Source organism: Zosterops lateralis, assembly GCF_965231275.1.
Source record: "Zosterops lateralis genome assembly, chromosome: 1".
Taxonomy (NCBI): Eukaryota; Metazoa; Chordata; class Aves; order Passeriformes; family Zosteropidae; genus Zosterops; species Zosterops lateralis.
Genome location: NC_139762.1, coordinates 113,130,260 through 113,154,298, shown reverse-complemented (window position 1 = coordinate 113,154,298; position 24,039 = coordinate 113,130,260). Strand labels below are relative to the sequence as shown.

The following is a 24,039-nucleotide window of genomic DNA, read 5'->3' as shown; positions in this document are numbered from 1 at the left end:
TGTTTGAGTAATAAAAGCCACTGAATTAAGAAATCTATCTTCCCCCCTCAGTCCTAAATTTACATAGAAAGTTATTTTAAACTGCACACTGTCTTCCTCAATTGCATATGAAGAAATAAAAGAAAACTCGAGATCTCTCAAGCTCTAGTGCTATTGATGGCAACGGCAAAATCTAAAACATAGATATGAAATTGAAGAGGCTAATGCAATCTTTAGTACTTTTTTATTTCCAGTTCTTTTTATTTTTCCCCAACCAAAAACACCTCTTAGAGCTACTCAAGATACATTTTCTAGAACTTGAAATTTTATGCAATACGACTGTAAAACTAATTTTAGTTTTGTACAGTCATGTTTCCAATTTCAGATTGAGGGGGAGAAATATAAACTAATTATTAGGTCAAATGACTCCTTGGAATTATCCTCCGAAACAAACACAATACTGAAACCTTTTGTCTGAAAAAATAACTGGCAAACCATTGGAAGAGAAAGTGCCCAGACCCATGCTTTCTGTCAGACTCCACATTGTTTGCAAATGTTAAGACTTCTGATACACTTGATTATGACAATAAAAAAGTTGAGAGCTACACCAGAAGATTACATGAAGAAAAAATGTTTTTTCTAGTATAATAGGAGTCTTAAAAACAAACGCACACCACTTCTATCCATTATTTCATACCCAGATGTTTCCTGTACACCTGCAATTGTGTCCAGTCCTGAATTCATGAGCTGTAGTATTTCAACAGACTCTCATCAGTCGGTTTTAGAATTTTCTTGTCTGCCAGGTTTACAATCCATCCTGGAGCAAGACCAAAAAATATCTGTCTAGGATCCTTGCGTGCACTTAACATCTTAAAGAGTTCATCCTTAGTTATGTCTGGTAAGACATAGCCATATTTCTTGGCAAGTTCCAGCCTGGCTTCTGCAACCTTAGCTGGATCTGCCAGGTAGCCCCGATTCCTGGGATCTGTGTAGTAACGGACGAGGTCTTCAGGCGGGAGCATTCGCTTTGGGATGGGTTTGCCACGCAGGAAGAACACTACTGGCTTGCATAAAATTTCTGTGGGCAAACATCAGAGAAGATTAGTGACTGCACTTCATAACACAGATTTAAAGATACGAAATGACACCTTCTTGTTTTGTACTAAATTAATTGCTACATTCACATCAAAAAGTGCCAAGCAAAAAACGGAATCTCAACAATATTCGTGTTCAGAATGAGAGAGGGGTTTGCAAGTTTCATTTAACCACACAAACACTGATATTTATAACTGATATTTATGTTTTAACTGGTATTTATAGTGCCAATCTGGAGGAGTTGCTACTTCTAATACATTTAGAATGCCTATTTGAGAAAGATAACCATAACTAAGCTTATTTAAACGACTGCTTCCAGGTTTGAAGCAATGCTTTTGCATGACTACATAGTGTACCAACTAACATCAAACTTAGTGCTTCTGTAAGTATTTTAAAATAGATAAAGTATCAATGGTACATGCACCTATTTAGTCCTTCGTGGGACTACTCTCTCTTCCTTAAATTTTACTGATTTTGGCAAATTATACTCCAGAACCTTTTAACTTTTTTTTTTTTTTTTTTTTTTTTTTTTTTTTTTTTTTTGGCATGAAAAAAATCCAAGAACTTATATCACTCCGGGGTAACATATTTTGCACACTAAAAATGTCTATTTCTCTTCTTCTCAGCCTCATTCACACATAAAAGCTGTGTTATTGTCAATAAAAACTACATGAATGAATGTTAGGCAGGATGCAGCCTCAAGCAAAGCAAAGCCTCATTCTTCAGTGAAAGTGTTCAGAAAACAATAGCCATTTTAACTGGAATGATTCTGAGCTTCTGTAACTTACTTCCTCACTTTAAGTGGAGAAGCATTTTAAATTAAAAATATAAACATCCACCATGTTTTTTAAATCTATTTTTTCCTGAGTTTTCTTATTGCTATTAAACATGGGAAACAGAAGACAAATTCAGCAAAACAATATTTTTAGTTCCTCTATTTACAAAGCTATTCAGATTTCCTTAACTGGTTGATTGGTATACAACTACTAACACCAGAAGGACTGAACAGGTGAATGGCTAAAAAAGGCAAAACCAAGGATGCACTATCATTCATCATTGGGGTCTGGAACTAGATGATCTTTAAGGTCCCTCCCAACCCAACGTATTCTGTGATTCTATAAATACACACGTAACTTTGAAGTTTTTAGAAGCTGATGACTTTCCACTAAAAACTGTTTGAAACTTTGATTTGGATCATTTAATCTTTGCCTGTTCAGGAAAAAAAAAAAAAAAAAAAAAAAAAAAAAAAAAAAAAAAAAAGGCAGAAATTAAAAGAAGTTCTTACCCAAGCTCCTTGGGTCATAGAAAGATGTTGTTACTACGCCTCCATTTTTTTCTATGGCTGCAATTGCTAATTCAGATGCCCTCTGCACTTCAATATTTACTTTTGCTGCAAAAATATCAGCACCCTGTAGATTTCAACACATATTACAGTAACATTAAAATGAGCATTTTCAGATAAATTAATTAATTAATTTAAAATAAATTTTAAGAATTATTCTTTTCAGAAGACTTGTAAGGAACATTAAATCCCACAAAATATTATGAATTATCTGTTCTCTGCACCAAGACAGGTAACCAAACAGCTCTCAGGCATTTGGGTTGAATAAAAAAATACAACTTTCCATTTCCAAAATATTCGTTTGGGGTTTTTTTTCAGTACATTTTAGTTTTCTGTTGTAAAATACTTCTTCAGCCTTTTGTTATATACTCCTTAACTCTCATTCCTGCAGTCCCCGGGATGTGAAGACATCCTCCCGAGCTTTTTTTTTTTGCTGACACACAGTGCCCTCTAGTGGATTTATGAGCCACGAAAGTCCCACAGCAAACTAACGTGGAGAATCCAAAGATGCTTCCAAACCATGGGAATGACAAGCTGCAAGCCTGGAGTCCCAAGTGTGCTGTGTGCATACCTCCTCCACCAGCTGGACCCCGTAATCCCTCTTGAGGGGCTGCACTGTCACACCCCTGGCGTTAGTGAGCTGAGTCAGGTCAATCGGCTGCGTGGGGTCAACTCTGCCCAAGTCAATCAGGTACTGCAGCCGCTGCAGACTCAGAGGTTGGTACTGACGTCTGAGGCTGGAGAGAACAACAAAAAATAATGAGAAATTTACAAATCCAAAGTTTTAATAGCAACTGCTCAACTGAGATAGTCTGGTTTTTATCTACTCCTAAACAACAACAAAAAAATACTAAGACATAACAGTGTCAACATTTCTTGGCAAACCAACAAGTCTGTAAATAACTACCACTTTCAAAGTGAATCCAGCTTGGGTGCTTTGCTGATACAGTCAAAAAACCAAACATCTCCTTCTGTACAAACTTAGTCAAAGACTATCAGCAAAATTCTGCACATGCATAGATTACATACAAGATTTTCTGATCCATTATCACTGCGTCCAACATCTCAGAAGTATTGAAAGGAATCTCCCTCAAAACACCATCAAGGAAGAGAAATATTGAGAAAATATGCATTAACCTACATTCCCCAAAAGGAGGTGGAATGTCTTGTCAACAGCCATTGGCTTCAGCAGAGTCTACTTTTGTTTTTTCGCAATTTCTAACTTATTGTACAAACCAATCCCCAGCACAGTTTTCCAATGCCAGAGTCTATTCCTATAAATGCACATCACTTGTGCTGATACCCAAACCTTCCTCCTACAATCAGTTTGATGGCTGCTATTAGAAATCTCTGAGCTCAAGAACTGGGCAGCAGCTGATCTCTGGTACGGGCAAGCCATGTACAAAACCAAGTAACAAGAGTTTGTGCTGTCAGACAGCCCCTTAGAGAGAAAAAGTCCAAGAAGTGGAGGCAGAAGGAGGAGTGAGGTGAAGATAACCAGGCAGAGGCATTGCTCAGCAGTGTCACTCGAGTGCACTTACAGTGGTCACCACAGGAGCATTTACAGTAGCCTGACACTGAAATTTTGCAAACAACATTGAAACTACAGAGTACTTGTTTTGCTTTCACATGCTATCAGTTGTTGTTAAAAACAGCAAAATCCTAATAATTTCTTGTCACTGCAGGAGGCTGGATTTCTGCTGTTGGTTATTCATGAACTTGTAACCACTATTAACAGAGGAAGCTGAATGTCTGCATTCTGCAGCATTTCCTTTGCAGGATTGTGGATTTACCTTTTACCTTCAGCTATTCAAAATAGCTTCTTGTTTACCCTTGTAATAATTTAACAAACAGGAGGAAATAACAGTACCTGGAAATAGAATTTGAGTCATATTTCAAAACTGTAAAGATTCAGAGGAAACCCTTTAACAACTGGAACAAGTCCATAAGTTCTACTGCATGCATTAAGAATGGAAATATAAAAGTGCTCATCTATTTGATGAAGTGGTATCGGGGAATGGAACATGAAATCAAGTCTAACAATTCACAAACACACCTCAGTCTTTTCATCCTTGGACTGCCTGCTCAGTGTAGCAGCAGGCTTTTGTTACTGCTGCCTGTAACAGCACTGCATGGACACAGAAGTTTGCAAGACCAGATCAAAAAGCAACAAAATGGTTGCTGAGCCAGGTAACACAAATGCTACCTGATGAAACAAACCCAGCTCATAAAAAAAAGTAATGAAAAAAATTTTAATTATCAATATAAGTGAAGAAAATTTGGAAAATGCTGACATACATCTCTCTAGGTAAGAACAGTGACTGGAGAAAAGACTTGTTAGAAGAATAGCCTTAAGCATTATAAAGGTGGAATAAGGACAAAACACAAACAAGTATAATGTGAAACAAGGACAGAAGCATTAAATAAGGCAAAATGCCCAAGGAGAACAATGGTGAAAGGTGATTTAATGCCTCATCCAGCAGATCTGGTATTAAAGAGCTTGTTAGGATCCTAGATGGAACAGGCAAGACACAGACAGACAAACACCACAGTGTCAGAGGCTGAAATGGCAGAACCATGAAGAGAAGCAGAATTGTTTGGCTGGCAGCAGATCAGAGCTTCTGGTGAATAAAGTGAGGAGAAACAACAAAGCAAGGCTTTGGGTTACCCTTCCATGCCCAACATCCTCACTCCAGTCACTGGAGTTCCTAGTCAGTTCACTGGGTTATGAGACAAAAAGGAAAACAAGCAGGGATGAAGGAATAGTTTCAGAGGAGAAATTCACTCAGCTAGAAGAGGAAGGGTAACCTGCTACACATGAAGGATTACAAGGACAAGAGAGTAAATAAGCAGATGTGTAAACCAGGAAATAATTAATTAAAAGAATAATCTCACAAGAAATGGGAGATTCTTCTGCTAAGGCAGCTAACAACCTGAGAGAAATTTGGGAAGCCAAACTTTTTCAGTTCAGCCTGTTTCAGCATATTAGATTCCTGCTTCAGGAGAAAGATCAAGAAAAGTAGACAATGATTAATTTCCAAGTAAACGTTTAGAAACTTACCTATGTCCCTCATTAAATCCATATTTTGGTATGGCCAAGTAAAATGGAGTCTGACCACCCTCAAAGCCCAGTCGGGGGCGATTCCCTCTCTGTCTTTCTCCCTTGTGCCCTCGGCCACACTTCCGACCTCCGTATCGTCCACGGCCACGTCTTTTTTCCTTCAAAACAACCAAGGATACACTTAGACAACAATTCCAGAGACCAGCACCTACAGAACATTAGATTTCAGAGATATAAACAGCTGAGTAAAATGATGAGTCTTGAGGAAAAATTAAGTTATAGTTTTTTTTCTAAGTGGGAAAATAGAAAAGCAGTTAATGTGATTTTTGCAGAGCACAGCTTTAGGCTGCACCACAAATAGTCTGGGGACAAGCCAGCTTCCTTTGGTGGCAGGGATGGTCAAGTCCAGCACAAAGTTGCACTTGAATTCTGTGTTATTTAGTAGCTTTATGGAGTCTTCAGCACTTTTAGGAGAGCGCTGCTGGCTGTTGTTCCTGTGGTTTTAGCCTTTGAACCCCATCTCCCTGTTCCCTAATTCCCCCAAACCACAAGGGTCTCTCCCTCGTTTCTTTTCGTAATTCCTCCACCACCTTATAAGGAGAAAGATCACAGGTTTATTTTCGAGAAATACTAACAAGAATGCTAGCTGACATCACACTCCTTTTCTTTGTACGCCTTCAACCTTCCATTTCCAAACATATTACTCCATGCCATAAACAGGTGGAGGCAAAACCTTTTCCTGTTGTCCCTCGGCCCCGGCAATGGCGCTGAGGTTCAGCCACCCCCACCACCAGCTCTCTGTGGGTCAACACAGACACACACAGCAGTGCCACCCACTCCTCTGCCCTTCCCCGCCTACTCTGGCCAGGCCGCTCTCCTGCCCGTGCCAGGATAATGCCCTTGACAACCCCGCGGGCAAACCAAACCGCGCGCTGCCGGGCCACGGTCCCGCCGCCAGGGCCCACCCTGCAGGCCGCAGGCACTCACCCGCTTTTTGGAGCCGGGGCTGGGCCTGAGGTTGGCCAGGCTGACCCGGGGCAGCGAGCGCAGCAGCTCCAGGGCCCGGTTCCCGCCGCTCCCGCTCATGGCGCTCCCGCCCAAGGGCGCCCCCGGGGATCGCGCCGCCGCGGCGCTTGACGGCAGCGCCGTAAACCGCGCCTGCCGCGCCTGCCCAGCGGTGTCGCGCTGCCGACGGTGCCGGAGCTCAGAATTCCAATGGTTGGAAAAGGGGCGCTTGTGGCGTTTCGGTTTCTAGCACTTTAACTGCTGCTTTATTACTGAAACCTCAGCCAAGTGTTTGCAAGCCGAGTCTTTAAAACGCCTGGCCGGCGGCGCAGCGAACCTGCTGAGCCCCAGGCCCTGCAGGGACTGGAAATATCCATCGTTTAACCCCAGACATCAGCCAAGCCTCACACAGGCTCGCCCCCCACCAGCGGGATCGGGGAGAGAATTGGAAGGATAAAAGGTAGAAGATTCGTGGTTGAGATAAAGACAGGTTACTGGGGAAAGCAAAAGCCGTGCATCGAAACAAAGCAAAACCAGGAATTAATTCACTTTTTACCGTAGATAGGCAGGTGTTTGGCTGTCTCCAGGAGACCAGGGCCTCATCATGTGTCATGATTATTTGGGAAGACAAACACCATCACCCAAATCATTCCCCCTCCTTCTTCCCTCCACTTTATAAACTGAACATGATGCCATAAGGCTGGAATATCCCTTTGGTCAGTTGGGGTCACCTGTCCTGGCTGTGTCTCCTCTCACCCTCCCATGCACCCCCAGCCTTCTCATGAGCCTGGCAACCTGAAAAGCAGAGAAGGCCTTGGCTCTGTGTGAGCCCTGCTGAGCAATAACAAAAACATCTCTATATTATCAGCCCTGTGCTCAGCACAAATCCAAAGCACAGCCCCATACAGCCACTGGGAAGAGAATTACTGCAGTCAAGACCCAGACAGAGACGTTCCTAGTACTGCTGCAGTACTTGATCACATGAATTATTTCAGTATTTTAAATATAAATGTGTATTTAATGGAAAACCATGCAGCAGCTTCCGTGGGTGTATTGGTCTGTGGAGTGAAGAACTGAATTGTAGAAGCTGCCATTGTGGCCTTAGAGAGCAGAAAGGACAGTTCCCATTGTGAAAGCTGATACTCCTCAGTTTAGTATTTTGCATTCCAACCTGAAAGTTCTGTTTGACAATGTCTTCTTCCATGTTGAATGTTTGCTTCAGATTGGAGAAGGGGTCAGGCAGCAGCTCTGCCAGCCCTGAGAATAAATAGAGGGAAAATGAAAATAATGCTCCAGAAATCTGTGAGTTTCAGTATGAAATCTGTGTAGCTTCTTAACCCTTTAAAAAAAAATAATAATACATTGTAACAATACACAAGATGCTGGTATGACCAACCATCTCATCTAAGCCAATTTCAGCCTCTAGGGCTGGTAAAAGACTTGATTTAGAACACACTTTCCCTTGTAAAACTCTCACTGCTTTAAACAGAAATTTCAAATCAGGTAGAAAAGTATCATACCTAAGATAGATATCTCACTCTGAAGGGACAGCCCACGTACCAGTTTTTGAAAGGTTCACAACTCAGATATTTTCAGCAATTCCTTTGGGATTCCTGAAGGTCAGTTTCTTGAACACTTGTTTATGACCAGGAGACCGCCCCATGCCCAATCCATGCAGAGCTCCCATTTCCCAGTGCCCCCGGGAATTCAAGTAAGATCATTCCAGCTCTACTGACTAAAATATTAAAATCTTGTTCTGTTTATTAGCAGACTATTACTTGTTAGGCTGGAGGTTCAGCAGCAGCTCACCTTATGGAAGTGACATTTACATGGTAAATAGCAGAGTAAAGAGGGAAAGAAAATTTCGTTTATGTTCCAAAAAGATGATCTAGAGCAAGAGTCAGGTTTGGCATACTTAAGGAGCACCTGACATAATGTGAATCTCCCAATCTTAGAAGAAATTTTAAGCATAAACTGTATTTTCTTAACAGACTTGAATGGGGTACAATACATAAAGCAGAACACGTTAAATGAGAGACAAATCAAACAAAAAAGTTACCAGTGAAAATAACCAAATTTTAGCAGTGACAGGGGTGCCCTGGCATCAATACTAAGTATCAAAGCAGCCTGACAATCACGGCAAGAGATGATGTGTATTCAATGTTACACGGCTGGCATAAAGGCTCCTCCAATAAATTTTCTGCAGCCAATGCTGGTGATATTGATGAGCAAAAGCTTTGAGGAAAATTGTCCATGTTTGGTGTGGAACACAGCAGTGGGAAGGATGTGAAAGCAGTGTAGTGTGCTTTCAGCTGCTGCTGGAGCTGCCAAAGGAGCATCCACGCCAGCCACTTACCATCCGGCAAATACAATGAGCATATTGATTTTCCGGGAGTAAATATCTGACAGACATGTATGGAATAGGAGACAAAGAACAAAGTATTCCGTGTTGGTAGAAATGCGTTTACCATGCACAGTCAGAGTCGGTCCAAGTATTTGGAATGGACTGGAATGACCCAGTAACTTCAAGCAGAGTGCCTGGATAGCCTAACACGTTTCAAAACGAGTAAGAATCGGTGACTTGTGAGCCGAGAGGTTTAATTCGGTGGCGAAGGCGTCGATGGGGACGGATGATCCCCACGCTGGCCGTGCTGTTTGCTGTATTTGTGCTGCTTTTCCTGCCTTCCGCCACTTACCCTTTTCTATTTTACCTATTTCAGAAACCCGTGATTTCCTTTTCCCCCCCGGGCCTTACAGCAGAGCAGAGCACAAGGCACCCGGCCTTGCCCCTCCCACCGGCCCCGCCGCCTCCCTCCCTCCCTCCCTCCCTCCCGGCGCCGGCCGAGCCCGCAGCGCGGTGCATGTGCGGCAACAACATGTCGGCTCCGCTCCCCGCCATCGTCCCGGCCGCCAGGAAGGCCACGGCCGCCGTGAGTGCGGGGCGGGGGCGGGCGGCCCGGGGGCGCTTTGCTGGCCGCGGGCGGGCGGGCGGGGAGCGGGGGGCGAGGCCGGGCCGGGGGATGGCACAGCACAGCACGGCACGGCACGGCACGGCACAGCACGGTACGGTACGGCCCGGGAGGGACTCCCCCGCTCCTTCCTCCCGGGCCGGGCTCGGCACTGGAAGGTCGGCGGTGCCCGCGGGGAGCGGCCGCTGATGGCGGCGGGGCCGGGGAGGGGAGGGGAAGTGAACCAAGCGGAGTTTTCTTGGGAGAAAGTGGTGCCGCGCTCCCAACTGAGCCTGACCTTGGCTTGGCTGCGCGCCTGGGGCTCGGGGAGAGGTGCCTGTGGTTGTTCAGTGATCCTAAACCTCTGCCTTTGTTGTCGTTCTATTTCCCTCAGGTCATTTTTCTGCACGGATTAGGAGATACCGGGTGTGTATTCTCATCTATTGCCTACTCAGTAGCTGTTATAATTGCAAATATAATCTGCATGTTTTAGACACGTGAGCAGTTAAAATTTACTTAAGCTTATTTTGCCCTTTAATGAATGTGGCGGCCAACAACAGATAAAACTTCGTGTGTCCTACAATGATGGTGACAACTATTTAATTAAAATTTTCCACCAAGTACTCGAAAACTTTACTCACTTACCTAATTTGGTCTGAACGTGATCTCTCTTTTGTTCCTGAGACAAACTTTGTAGAAAAAGAAGTCTGTGGTTTTCTGATCATTTGCTTTCCTGAGAGTGGGTTTCTGGTTATTCCTGTGTTTGTCTAAATTTAGAGTTCTTTTTTATTCCAGACTTGTGGAGTGTTGGTTTGCCAATAGCTGCAGTTAGTCTGTGGTTTCTTCATCAATACGTTGTACTTACACTAAAATCCTACAGACCTCTTTGATCTGTATAAGCAAACTCCAAGGCAGTCACCTAATGTCTCGGATTTCTGTCTCTGAAATACCTTCCTCAGACTCCAAAAAAACTCCCACTCGAATAAAATGTGTAATGCCCTGTTGCCTTGTTCCTGTTATTTCCATGTTTGAGTAGAAATGGAAATAGTAGAGAATTTCTGGGAGGCATTCTAGCTCTGGTGTAGTGTTTCTGTTTGAAGCTTGTGTGTGCCCAGAAATAAGCATGCATTCATTAAAGCCATTGAACTAACACATTAAGAGAGTGTTGAAGCCTTTTTAGTGGAAGACTTTAAAGGAATTGGCACTTAGATACTGAAAATAAGTAGTGTGAATGCTTTGTCTGTTGTGCTCTCTTGTGACCAAAATTACATAATTTTTTTTTTTAAGAACTTTTTTTTTGTTACCTGGAACTTGAATGTTGCCTCTAGGTTGAAACTTGCTGTTACTTTTTCCAAAGAACTAACAGAAGTTTGCTGTCAGAATTAAAACTTGCATTAACCTGGGCATTTGGGAAGTTAAAAGAGAGTCAAGTCCATGCACTTGGCAGTATTCTACAAGTGGAGGCTTTTGCTGTGGTTTGTTGTGCTGATACAACACCTTGTTTGCATTAGCCCTCTTCCTTTCCTGCTGGTAGGACGTGGCTGAGGCAGCAGCACTGCCTGCATCTTGGCACCAAATGTGCAGCAAGTGATTGCAGAATCTTTTGAGCTTTTGGAATTTGAATCCTTGCAAATCGGCTTGATGTTGGTTTTGGCAAGGGGTAAAAACCAGAGACATTTTCTTTAACCTAGGTTGTATTCCCAAGTGTCAGAGCTAATGCACAGCCTCAATCTTGCAAATGCACTGAGCATGCTGGAATGTCTGCATTTGACAAGACATGACATGACTCTGGAAATGCAGTGGTTTAGGTGTATTTCTTCTTCTAGTCTGCTGCAGATTAGATTAGACAGACTGCCTTTGACATACTGCTGTTTGGGTTTTTTTAAGTAAAAGCTGTAGTAGTGACCCAAAAAATTGTCTGAAGCAAACCTATTAACAATTTTATAACTTCCCCCAGTTTAAACTGACCTGTTCCATTTCACATGAATCTCTAAATTGATCACTTCCATTTACTAGCTGTATTTTTCTTACTCTGGAAAGTGCCTAACAGAGGTTACATGCTTTTTTTTTTCTTAGCTCCTCTATAAATAGCACTTAAAGATTGGTACATGTCAAAATCTGAACAAAAGGTGCAACATAGAGAATTGTTCTAAGGAGTCTGCATTAATGGGTACGCAATGTTGTTTTCCAAATTTGTCAAATTAGTCCTTGTAATTGGCTAGAAAATGTCCCCAAATTCTTATCTGACTATTTTTTTCTCAGTTATATTCTCTTAGATTCTAGATTAGATTCTTATTCAACCTTCTGTGATACTGCAAACATTGTGCAAGTCATATTTCCTGCAATTCGTTAATAATATATCTAAAAGTACTGACAGGAAGTAGGCTGAGATACAGTCAGTGCTTCAAATGTCTATGATGTCAGTGTGTTGGAAATGCCTTCAACTTCAGGTAGCATAGATTAATTAGCTTTTCAGGATGATATTCAAACTAAACCAAACATGCTTTTATGGCTGCTCTGCTGTTGGTCTGATTAGTTCAACAGTACCACTGATGAATTTGTTAAAGGTGTTTTCTGCTTAGAATCAAATTTCCAGTATCTAATTTAGTGGCTGAGTTAGAATACTAGATGATGAGAAGAATCAGGAAATACAGGTGCTATTGAGTGTTCTGGAAAACCAAGTGCAGGCACGTTGTGGTTGTGCATGGGTTCAGATATGGGCCAAGGTCGGCTCTTCTCTAGATGAGGCCTGGAGTGAGCCTTGACCTTACTGTGTCCAGTGTTCTGGTTTGGAGGGAGCTCATTAACTCACCTGCTGTGTGCAGATCTTGTTTTGTTATGGACATTCATATACAGTATCTGCTTGAGATTAAAAAGCCACTGCAATCTGTGGTGTTGCTCAGCACTGCCTGAATCCAAGAGCATTCAAGCTGTGCTGAAGTTAATAGGGCTGATTGATTGGGTTGGCTCCGTGCGGAGTTAGCTTAGGTGTCAGTTTGCTACCGTTCCATGTCAAGAATTGTGGTTCACACAAAGCCAAGTTGGCTGTCAGAGTAGCTGTCTTAACTCTGCAGGAGCAGCAGAGCAGCCTCTGAGCTGCCTGGAAGCAGGATACCTGTGTGCATCTGTTGTGGCACACAAATTAATAAAGCCAGACAGATACACAGTGGGCTTTGCCTGGAGCCAAAGTGATATTTCTGGAGCTGCACCACAACTGTGGCAGCCAAATTAGATCAAGTCTTCCTGACTCTGTATATGCCACAATCATTCAAGGGCTTAATAAACCTTCTAAGTTTAGTACTACGTTCATAGTATACTGTGGTTTATGTAAACATTTTCTAGAAGTGTGTTTATATTGATCTAATTCAGCATGTTTCATACTTGGTCTGTGCTGATGCACCAACTGGGAAATGAGAACTAAGCCAAAACATGAATGCAATTGAATATGTTTTTGTTAACAGGCACGGATGGTCAGAAGCCCTTGCCGGTATCAAAAGCCCCCACGTGAAATACATTTGCCCACATGCGTAAGTTTGTAACTTTCTCATTTTACCTTTTTCTGTAGAGACATCATCTGTTCAGATACTTGCACAGATGTCAGAGACATCTCAGAAAGTGAGATGGTATCTGGCTATCTCTACATTTCGTTTTTTTATATAAATGCCCATTCTAAAATAGTGTTGATGCTATTAGATGTTTTTTTTTATTTTAGGAAATTCCGTGTGATTTACTTTGGGGCAAAACTGCATTTTTATTTGTGAATTGGTTCTGGTACTTATTCAGACTGAAAACATATTTGGAAGGTTTTAGGTACAAAATTATATTATTTTGACCCTTTTTTTTCAGTGGATTGAGTTGTTTGTTGGTTTCTTTTCTGTCCCCAACAGTCTTTTGTCAAGAACAGTTTTATTGAGAACTAATTTTTTTTTTTTTTTTTTGTATTTTACTTACCATTACACATAATTTGCATTAGCTACATGTACTTAAATTTGGGTGTGCGTGTAGTAGATTGAAACCTGCTGTAGGTTACAAAGAAATTTAGATTGATAGGATGTTGATATTTTCAGCAAATAATGCAATTTAAGCTGGTTTTGTGCGCAATTTGAGAACTGAAATACTTCTAAGCATGGTCAGGCATCAGTAAATAAGGCAGTAAGATCTATCTACTATTGACTTGGTGGCAGGAAAACGAATAAAGTATAATCCTAATTTATTTTAACACAAAATTCAGATTGTCTCTTGCTCCAGTGGTCTTGGGAGATATAGAGCAGAGATGATAGGGAGAGAAGGAAGCAATGTTTGGGTGTATTCACAAAATGTGGTGAGCTGCAAACACAGCTGTGGTTTATTAATTTGTTTTACCACATGGCCAAGCTTTGCTTAACCATTAAACAGGATCTTAGCAATATCTGCTGTTTTCTTTGCTTGCCCTTTGTCTTCTTTCAGTCCTTCCCCTCAGAACTTATGCTGTTCAGTTCCTATAGATTAAGACTAAAGCCAGCTTTGATCCATAGCATGATCCATTGAAGCTGTCTTGCTGTGGCTCAGAAGACACAGCAGCAGCACAGAGGTGGAGTCCAGCAGTGAAGGCAGGCACTGCTAAGCAGATTCAGCTGTTGACAGAAGCACGTGTGGTCAGGCTCCACCACGTGCTGCTTTGGGCTGCTTCCTGGTGATGCTGCTGTATAAGGTGCCTTAATCCACTGAACATGTGAATGGAACTGTGAGAAATAACTCTTAATTTCAAATAAGTAAATAATAAATGTATATTAAAAATATGTTTATGAGATATATACACTTGCACACATATATTTAAAGCAGACCATTAACATTTTGCTTGTTCTCCATAGAAAGTGGTAATTCAACCCTGAATATTAAATGTGTTTGGGCTGGCAGGTTTCAAGAGCGTTTCTTCAACAGATGCTGCAAAGCAGCTAACGTTAATTACTGCTTAAAAGTAAGACAGAGTTAGAGGATATGTAATTTCATGATGTTACCACATCTGCATTATTATTGACATTATTATTTCATTATATTACTGCATCTGCATTTCAGTATATCTCTTATGTCATTTCTCTCATTTCTAGGCCAGTTATGCCTGTTTCTTTGAACATGAACATGTCTATGCCATCATGGTAAGTATTTGTTCAAATGCAGACAGTTCTAATCAAATTATGTCTGGGGCTATGAACTCATTGTTCTTAATTTAAAATCATGAACAACCTGAGTATCTGGTTTTAATCACATCCAAGTGTAAAAACCTTCTTGCTTTAGTTCTGTTCTTATAAAAGGGCTGTCATGAGTACACTCTAATTATCCTTTTGTATCTGTGGTAGTGATTATTCCTTAGGACTAAGCTGTATACTTTAGAACAAAACCCCATTTTATTTTATGGGTCTGGTCTGCAGTATGTGTTGTGTCTGAATTCATAGTCAGTGGAAGTAGAGATTGGAGTGGAAATATTATTGCTACTAGTGAGTAATATTTGGTGGGTTGGTGGGATATGTAGAAATTGTTCTTTAGAACATCTGTTTGGAATAGAGAAAAAGAAGAATATGGTTAATTTCAATGATCTTAAACCAGTCTTCAGTTTTATTGGATTTTGAGCTTTCTCCCCATGCCCCCCCCCCCCCCCAAAGTAACTTTTGTATTTCTTCAAACCGTATTTTAATTTGTACTTGCAGCAAAATTCCTGCAAATATTTTTTGAGCAAATATCAAAACTCTGCTGCTAAATCAGCAGTAAGTTATAGAAGATGTCAAAACTCAGAAAAGCCTTGTGGACTAGATCTAGTCTTTTAAGCCACATTCACAGATTGTGCACTGTTTCTAGTGATCTATGGGTAGTTGGTACTACCAATATGACAGCTAACATTTTTGTCTGGAAAACATCCAAATGTCATTATTTGTGTAGTAAGGAAGTGGAATGGATGCTCTAATGAGTAATGCTCTTGTTGATGTTTTTGTAAGGTTTGATATCATTGGACTTTCTCCAGATTCACAGGAAGATGAAGCTGGGATCAAGCAGGCGGCGGAGAACGGTATACTTAGGAGTATTTTTTATGTCTTAAAAGTACTTCCAAGTAGTCTCAAAAATGAGCTATCAACCTGAAACACGTTTTCCACAGACAATATTTTTTAGGGAAAAGAATATTTGTATATGGTAATATCACTGACCAAAGTTTAGCTAGATTGTTTATTTTTTTGTTTTTTAACTTTCTTGGTAACTAGAGTAATTCACCAGTATAAACACTTCCTATTCTGAAATATGGAAAAAAATGTAGGCTTTTTAAGAGATTTTGGGTAGTGCAGCACGTCAGAACAGTATTAGCATCCAGTTTTGTTGCTTTTACTTGGAAGAGGATACCATCTTCCCAGCACTGGTGCTTTTGCAAGACCTACTTGCATGTTTTTCTCTTTGAAAACGATACAGTGGCATTGAAATTTCTGACTGTGCTCTAGATCTTCTGGTACTTTTAATGTATAGCAGCCTAGATTTTCCTTCCAGTACCTTTCTCTTGATGCCAGGAAGAAGGTATCTTTGCTCTCCTGGACTTTATAGAGAAGGGAGTGGATCTTAACGACTGCCCTTTATTTATGTTGCAGTTAAAGCACTGATAGAACAAGAAGTAAAAAACGGAATTCCTTCTAATAGAATTATTCTGGGAGGCTTTTCTCAGGTAAGGATGGTTGGAAAGAGCCACTGTCTTTTTTCTAGGGAAGTTACCTAGCCTTATTAACTTGGTCAACACAGACACTTAAAATGAAATCAGCTGATGTTAGATGCCTCTAAAATTTTAAGATGTCAATTTTCCTTTGCTTTAACAAATAAAGTTTTTTGGTTTTATGCAAATAATTCCTGTTCACTGGAACATGAACATGCATGTGTAAAAAATGTACTAAAATAAATTGTCTGTTTAAAATATTTATGCACATAACATACATAGTTTTGCTTGAAATTTTTGGTAATATTTTTAATTGAATTTGGTAGATATTTGGTGGTCTGGATTTATTTGGGAAATCTTTTCCTTCATACTTGTAAGGCATCTGTGGTAGGTAGATTAGTAGAGTAATTGATCCATACATCAACTCCCCCAGTCTGCATGCAAATAAATTAAATATTAAAGTAGTGATAATACTTTTGGGTTTTTTTTGACTGCTGTTAGTTACAGTAAATTTTCTGGCTTACTTCTGAATTGACTACATGGACTTGGAGGGGAGAAGAAAAAGCAAAACAAATGTTGTACATAAATACTGGTTTTAGTTGTTGGCTCTAAAGAAAAATAGATTGCAATAGGAAAAGACTTTTAAAGGAGAAATCAGAGATTTTGAAGCAAACATTAAAAAGATCTTTACTGTCATTATTCTAATATTTATATCTCTTTATTTTAGGGAGGTGCTTTATCACTGTATACAGCTCTTACAACACATCAAAAATTAGCAGGTGTCATAGCCCTCAGCTGTTGGCTTCCTCTACGGGCCTCTTTTCCTCAGGTATTTGTCTCTTTCCTATGATGATTTACACTTGGTGAATGAGTATATCTGAAGATTGAATCTTGTGCAAGAATTAGTGCTCGTTGCTTTTACTTATGATGACTGTTGTTTGTTAATTTGGAAGTCTTTAAAATAGGGTCATAAAATTTTAGATTTTGTTAAGTAAGGAAAATGAAGAAACACTCAAGTGTTACACTCAAGTAGCTATTTTTGCTTAAAATGACACTACTAGAAAATTTAAAGGATATAATGAATTTGCCTTGAAGGTTAATTTTCTGTCCGCCATTTGTTCCATCTGCAAGGCACTATCTCATTAGAGATAGAAAGTTTGAACAAACTTTCAGGTTTTTTACTTGGCCAGAAATTATGACTTTCTGTTATAAAACTTTTTGCCAAAATTTTATTTGTGGTTCTTTGAGCTTTAAGTGTTGTCAGGTACAGAGCTTACTTCCTAAGGAGCTGCTTGCAGACTATACATTGTGCTATTTCCCCTCAGAATTCAATTTGCTTGTCGTGCCACAGGGTGCATGGGGTGCCGTGGGGTTATTTTATTTCAAAGGTGTTAACCTTATCTCCACTTTGTGTCTCCTTCTTCTCTTCTCCTAATTCCACCCCTCCCAGGGCCCTATCAGTGGTGTCAACAAGGATATTGCTGTTCTTCAGTGCCACGGGGACTGTGACCCTCTGGTTCCTGTCATGTTTGGTTCCCTCACTGTTGAGAAGCTGAAGACCATGATAAATCCAGCCAATGTAACCTTCAAGACTTACTCTGGCATGATGCATAGTTCATCTCTTGAGGTAATTTTCTTAAATACGCCCTGTTTTGGTTGGGTATAATTCTTTTCCCTCAAAACTGATATTTATGGTTTGTGTTTTTTTAGAGGGGGTTAGTTTTTGTCAGTTCATTTGGTTTTGGTTTAGTTTCTTTTTTTTTAATTAATAAATGTTTCCTGCTACTTATTTTGGTGAGTAACTAAATTCTGGGCTAAAAAAGCATTCAAAGCAGAAGTTTATATAACTAGTGAGAACTTCCTCATAAGATTGTATTTTAGGGACTAGGCAACTTGGTCTATAAAATGCTCTTTTCCTCAAAATTTTATTATTTGCTTAGTTAAAAAAAAAAACTAATTAAAATTAAAAGACAAATTCTCATAGCGTAAATCCAAGACAGTATTTTGGAGAGAAGAATCCTGGTAGTTCTGTGGAGGGAGGGCTGACACTATGGAAGAGGCAGCTCCAGAACCTGTATTTATGGTTCTGGCTCAGCAGCCAGCTGAGCTGATGTAATAACTTCCTGCTGCTGGAAAGGGGTGGACTGCCTCTGCTCATGACCTCGTGGCCCTCACTTCCTCCTTGTACCAGCTCTGGGGCAAATCAGAAACTTCCTTGAATCGTCTGAATTTGCTAAAATGGCAAAAGCTGCAGCCTTCAGTGTTTGCAGCTGTAGGGAGCTGGAGCATCAGAATTCACAAAGTGATAGGAGCAAGAAATCAAAAGCAAAGAGTGTATTGCCATTTGTCAGCAGCAGTAACCTTGTTAATTTAGATTGTTGCATCTTGTGGGAACTGTAGCTTCAAACAACCTCCTTGTAACATTTATAGAGTAGTCTTGCAATTAGACTGTAATACTGTGAGTTGTTACACAAATATATTAATAATGCATTCTTTCTTACAACAGTGACTTAATTAAAAAAAAGTTTACCATGGATTACTTTCTCAGTCTAGTTTGCTGTATCGCTTTTCCTTGAGGAAGGAAGCATGCTGAAAATGAAACTGAATGGTTAGGAGGAGGAGTTGCTGGCTTTTCATGCTGCTGCTAACTTTCAAAAGTTTAAAGTATACAGGAAGCTATGGCCTTAGCTGCATCAAAACCCTATACATAGTCAGCCTGGTGCTATCAGGATCACTTGATGATTAATACGTAGCTTGCCTGTTCAACTTCAGAGGGAGAGAAAAGGTAGTCTTTGCTTTCTTTTCCTTGTATTTTAGCCTCTTCTGAGTGCATAGTGCCATGAAGTTATCAGCCTTGACTTGTGTGCAGAGTGGTAATCAAGTAACTAATTGCGCAATATTACTAGCCCAGCTGCTAATTATAACTCAGATGTTAAAGCATGATTTCGTGTAGCTGATTATGTAGTAGTAGAGGACTTCAACTAATACATACTTTTATCTTTAAACAGGAGATGATGGATGTAAAACAGTTCATAGACAAACATCTACCTCCCATAGACTGAACTGATCTGTGAGAAGCCTTCTGTATAAATACACCAGCATCGACTGTGGTAGAGTGTTAAATCTTTTCATATGCCTGATAGGAAACATTATTTCTATACCTGCAGTGTTACTACTGTGTTGCAAATTTATACTTACAATGAAGATTCAATAATACACACGTACAAGAAATGATAATCTTTTTAGTATTTATCACCCAGCGATGGGAAGGATTTGAATGAGGGAACTGGGTAACAATGACAGAATGTAACTGTTTTAAGATGTCTGATATTTTTTTTCTTGATTGCAGAATTTCAAACTATTTGTACAAGTAATAAAAACCCCCTAAATAGATGTGACCAGTTTAGTTTTACTTGAGATGTGAATTGTTCTTAATACTCATTGAAAACATATGACAACATTTCTTTTATGTAATGAATGCATAAAGAACACAACATGAAACACAGTGGGCATAAAGTACAGAACATGTAACATAGTGGGCATATGATGGTAGAATAAATGCTACCAAGGACAAAGCTTTAAGGATTATATGTTAATAGTTTAACAGATAAAGAGGATTGTTCTATAATGGCTAGAAGTCAGCAAAGGTATTTCTTATATTGAAGCCACCTCAGTTTTAAAATGTTCATATGGATAAATACTGTGGAAATTCTAAAGGGACTCATTCCTTATTAGAGTGTTGTTTGTTGCTTATTGTCTTTTTTCTTTTAAGTTCATTGCAAGTGTTGACTTAGAACAGAATTCTGAAGAAGTACATAGGATTCATTTGAATTTCATTTAAAAAATTCTTGTTTTCATACTGAATATTCATCTGATGCTTGAGTTGTTGTAGTTTTCATTTGTTTATGTATTTCACATGAACAACTACAAAATATTGTTCTGGTTTTTTTTCTCTGTGCTTTGGAGTAAAAAACTGAAAGTGGTGCAGCTGCACAGTTCTGTGTATTGTTGAGCTCTCATCTGTAACACACACTTATTTGAGATACATTTCTAGTAAAAAAGTAAGTGCAATTGGGATATAACTTACCTAAACTTAAAAGTGATACTTTTAGATGACACTATGTAATACTTTATTACAAGTTAAGACTTGATTTTTTTTTCTGAATAGGAACAAAGTATTTTATTTTCAAACCTATCCTCTTACATTTCCCCAGATCAGTGTAGCCTAGAAATACGAAAAAGAAAAAAACAAAAGAAGAGTAAATTTACAAGATACAGAATGTTTCTTCTTTCAGAACCTTAAAATTGTAGAATGCACTGGTTTAGAGAAGTTGATGCACACTCAATAGCTTTTTTCAGTTAAGAGCCATAATTTACTGCTGGAAACAGCTGTTCTGTAGCATTCAGGGGCTGTCAGCACACTAGGAATGTTTAAACAGTGCACTACACTTTTTACTGCATAATTTCCTGCATAACAATGTTCTATCCTATAATATGCTTTCAGTCAAAGGATATTTCTATTTTGGATGTATCTGTCATGTCAGCACTGTGCATTTAAGGTACTTTTCCTCTCCCAGGGGTCCTCTCACAGTGTATGTGGATTTATATTAGATATCTGCCAGTACAAATACATGCATGAGGAATTGCACCTTTATATTTCACCTTTAACATTGCTGCTGCCAGAGATCTGAACTGTTTACCTAGTCTGTGTTACCAGTTTTCAGTGCTTTTTTTTTTTTTTTAATGTTGCACTTCATTTTTAGGAAGCTGCTTCTTTTCTAATTCAGTTTCTCTGGATTATTAAACATCTCTTAATATGTAAAATTGGAAAGGAGTTTTTTTTCTATATGGTAATGAAACAGTCTTAAATATTCCATCTGTGCAGTTAAGAGGGCATTTTTATTAACTTTGAAGTTTAATTAGTGATTTCTCTAAGTCACTCTCTTCTATAGATCTGCCAATTTGTCTTTCAGTTAATTTAATTCACAGAGGAGACCATAATATTCTTACTGTAGTTGTGCCAAAATTCTCTTGAGAAAACATTATGTCCTAGCTTGGAGTCATTCCCAAATTGCATTAGCTGATTTTGCAATTCTACTGAATTGCAGTCTTGGTGAGCAAACTAAATGTTACTCCTCCTAGTTTTTAGGTTTATTTTCAGTCCCCTGTTGTCTAAATAATTCCCTGAGTATTGGTGTATTTCCAAAGTTCTTGCACAAGATTCTAATTTTTCCTTCATTATTTTCACGTTCTGTTTGTAGATTTGTTGATGTCTTAACTTCTAATTGACTGTGTGCTCATTTCACATATTTTTCCTTCTGCAAGAAATGGTTTTAAAAAAGTATTTCTAAGATGTTAAAATGAGATCTGCCCTAGCTTCCTTCTGTGTTAGCTTCATAACACTTTCTTCAATTTGGTGAACTGTGTTTACAGTTTGTGGTCATATTCTAGTACTTAAAAACTAATCTAAGTCTGTTTCAACTGTCACTGTCATGATGCTTTCAGATGTTTTTCTAGAAATGCTTTTTATGTGTTAACTTCGTTCAAACGTTCAGCTATTATAACAAGATTCTCTTTCATATTGTTTTTTTGCTGCTTGCTTTATTTACAAAGAGCTGTGTTACCAAAGTCAACATAAGTAAATGTTTTGACTTACTTTGAATTTCTGTATTCTAGGAAGAATCCTCCTCATTTTTTTTCTTCAGGAGTCTATGTTTATATTATAGTTGGCAGTTCTTAAAGAGCCCAGAAGCCAGAGGAAACTCCAAGTCTATATGTCCTCCCATATTACACTGTGTATGTTGAACTCCTGTCTTTTGTAACTTCCCAGCTGGTTTGAAAGCTGATATGATCTTGTAGTCGAACTTCTTCACTACCTGAAGTGATTTGATGTTGGGATTATTGTTATAATGCGTGTACTTGAGGCTGAATAATAATAGCTCAGTCTGATGGGGAGTTTTCATAGTATTCTATTAAAATGGAGAAGTTGAACTGTCAGTGTTCTAAATATGAATGTCCTAATCTCATAAACTGCAATTTGAAACTGTCCAATAATGTTTATATTTTGTAATGTTAGACTTTCTACCAGAGGAGATGATGTCTATCAAACCTGTGAAAGCATTGATAAGAAAATACCTTGCTTGCAGATCAGTTTGTTTCAATGGGTATCTAACTCCTTAATGTGTTCTTAATCTCAAAATGGTACTTAAATTGGACTGCAGTTTTGTGCTGTCGGAAGTCTGACTTCTTGCTGAAATATGTTGCCCACTTTTGAATAAACATATTGAATTGCATATTATAAGCCAGATTTTCCAGCTATTCTTCAGGTAAAACTTCACTGGGGTCTGTACTGTGGTGGGGGCTGTATGATTTGGTCTCTTTGTCCTATCTTGTATAATTACAACACAGTAAATTGGTAAAAGTACTGTACACTGTAACTGGTGTTAGAACTGTTAATTAAAACATGTTCTCTCTAATGGAGTATACTGCAATTCATTGAAATCATTTGGATGCATCTTTTATGTAGAGGTGCTATCTGGGTTGATGGCTATGACTGAGGGCAAACTGTAAGATGTTAATGAAGCCATATGTATAAGGCCTGTGTCTCTTAAATTTTATAAACAAATACTGAACACTTACTCCTTGTGTTAAGAAATATAAGCCATTGATATTTATTATAAACATCTAAAATGTTATTTATTTTACTAATTTTATTTATAAGAAATTTTAACTTTAGAAATTATTTCTGTACTAGGGAAAATGTGAAAGCTTTCCATTTTTAATCATTGTGAAATAAATTTCCTTCGGTATTTGGGCAAGTACTAAAGATTTTTTCAATAGTTACCTGAAGGCAGTTGAGCTTTTATGTGCTGTCAAACAGGCACTCTAGAGGGTCCCTGAAAATGTCATGTATGGTAATGTATGCATACTATAATAAAAAAGAACAATAATTTCTAGTTACTGAAAAGAAAATCACTTGCCAAGGTAGGTTTTTCTACTTTGTTGGAAGAATCTAAGTATGATTGGAGGCTGGTTTTCATATTCTGGGTTAATTTTATTTTGATTTGTTTTCTTGGAATTTGCAATAATTTTGAAAGATAAAAGAAATTAAGGTATTTTCTAGTAGAGTTATTCTAGGACACTGAAAAGCCAAAGTCTTCTCACTCTGTATTGCTGCACCTTCCTCTGGGTGTTTTGTGTTGTTGGAAAGGCTTTGAAGTCAATTAAGGTTTGGCATACACACCCCTTAAAAGTTTTGTTAAAGAAACAATTCTCAGATCAGGGGTTACATGCACTATTTAGTTTCATATATGAGGGTGATCAGTGCTATATGTAGTGCAGGGTGCTCTAAAGAAAATGTGGGATTATCTGGGAAGAGAGGGAATGGGGTCTGTGTGTGGCAGACTTTCCCCTTCAAGCAGCTTAAAGCAACTAAAAGGCCTCTTGTCTCCACAGACTGCAATGTCCAAAAGTCAGTGTGGAGTACAATGAGGAATTTCATGAATGGATGGGAAGGTGTGGTAGATGCAGTGCTCTATGTGAATATGTTGTGGCAAATCAAGAGTTTAAGAATAGCTAGTAACAATAAAGATGCAATATTACACAAGTAATCTGCCAGTTTATAGTTTTTGAAAAACATTTTGAGTAATTGTCAGTTTCTATTTACTTTCAGCCCTGGCATCCCTGATAAGGTAATTGTGAGGAGAAAAATTGCCTTAAACTAACAGAGTAAAAACTCCCAAAACAAGACAATATAGTGTATTAAACTTTATCAAATATAGTATGAGAGCAGTGGTGTAAGTGAAGAACGTGACTCAAGAAGTTTTCAGAATGTCTGTTGGTTAAATTGAAAATGTGATTCTTTGAAGATTAATAGCTGTAGAACAGCTTTTCATTGCTTGCCACTCTCATCTTACCACATTTGCCTTTGGGATATCAGATTTTA

At 39.0% G+C, this 24,039-nt stretch overlaps 2 protein-coding genes across 3 annotated transcripts in view; one reads left to right on the top strand and one right to left on the bottom strand.

Annotated features, from left to right (window-relative positions):
• Window positions 1–206: 206 nt before the first annotated feature.
• MRPL15 (mitochondrial ribosomal protein L15) lies at window positions 207–6,588 on the bottom strand. Its single transcript, XM_083883830.1, has 5 exons — window positions 6,465–6,588; window positions 5,478–5,635; window positions 2,988–3,153; window positions 2,360–2,483; window positions 207–1,057 (listed from the first exon to the last, which is right to left on the bottom strand). The coding sequence occupies exons 1-5, from the start codon at window positions 6,561–6,563 to the stop codon at window positions 720–722; spliced, it is 885 nt and encodes a 294-aa protein (XP_083739956.1). The 5' UTR covers window positions 6,564–6,588; the 3' UTR covers window positions 207–719.
• Window positions 6,589–9,306: 2,718 nt separating this feature from the next.
• LOC310907659 (transcription elongation factor A protein 1) overlaps window positions 9,307–24,039 on the top strand; it is a 46,950-nt gene continuing 32,217 nt past the window's right edge. The window contains exons 1-9 of one of the 2 annotated variants that reach the window (XM_083858072.1): window positions 9,307–9,412; window positions 9,825–9,856; window positions 12,892–12,957; window positions 14,518–14,565; window positions 15,400–15,470; window positions 16,036–16,109; window positions 16,822–16,923; window positions 17,545–17,721; window positions 19,103–22,570. In XM_083858072.1, coding sequence (XP_083714198.1) covers window positions 9,344–9,412; window positions 9,825–9,856; window positions 12,892–12,957; window positions 14,518–14,565; window positions 15,400–15,470; window positions 16,036–16,109; window positions 16,822–16,923; window positions 17,545–17,721; window positions 19,103–19,156 — 693 coding nt within the window. In that variant the 5' untranslated portion in view covers window positions 9,307–9,343 and the 3' untranslated portion in view covers window positions 19,157–22,570. Of the gene's footprint in view, window positions 9,413–9,824; window positions 9,857–12,891; window positions 12,958–14,517; window positions 14,566–15,399; window positions 15,471–16,035; window positions 16,110–16,821; window positions 16,924–17,544; window positions 17,722–19,102; window positions 22,571–24,039 lie in introns of those variants that run through there. The other variant, XM_083858073.1, reaches the window with a different exon arrangement.

Bases quoted from the DNA above. Each gene is read 5' to 3' on its own strand.
- MRPL15 (XM_083883830.1), bottom strand. From the start codon at position 6,563: ATGAGCGGGAGCGGCGGGAACCGGGCCCTGGAGCTGCTGCGCTCGCTG. The intron at 3,154-5,477 runs GTAAGTTTCTAA...TGTTCTCTCCAG, and splicing joins GGATTTAATGAGGGACATAG to CCTCAGACGTCAGTACCAAC. The intron at 1,058-2,359 runs GTAAGAACTTCT...GTTTGCCCACAG, and splicing joins CTATGACCCAAGGAGCTTGG to AAATTTTATGCAAGCCAGTA.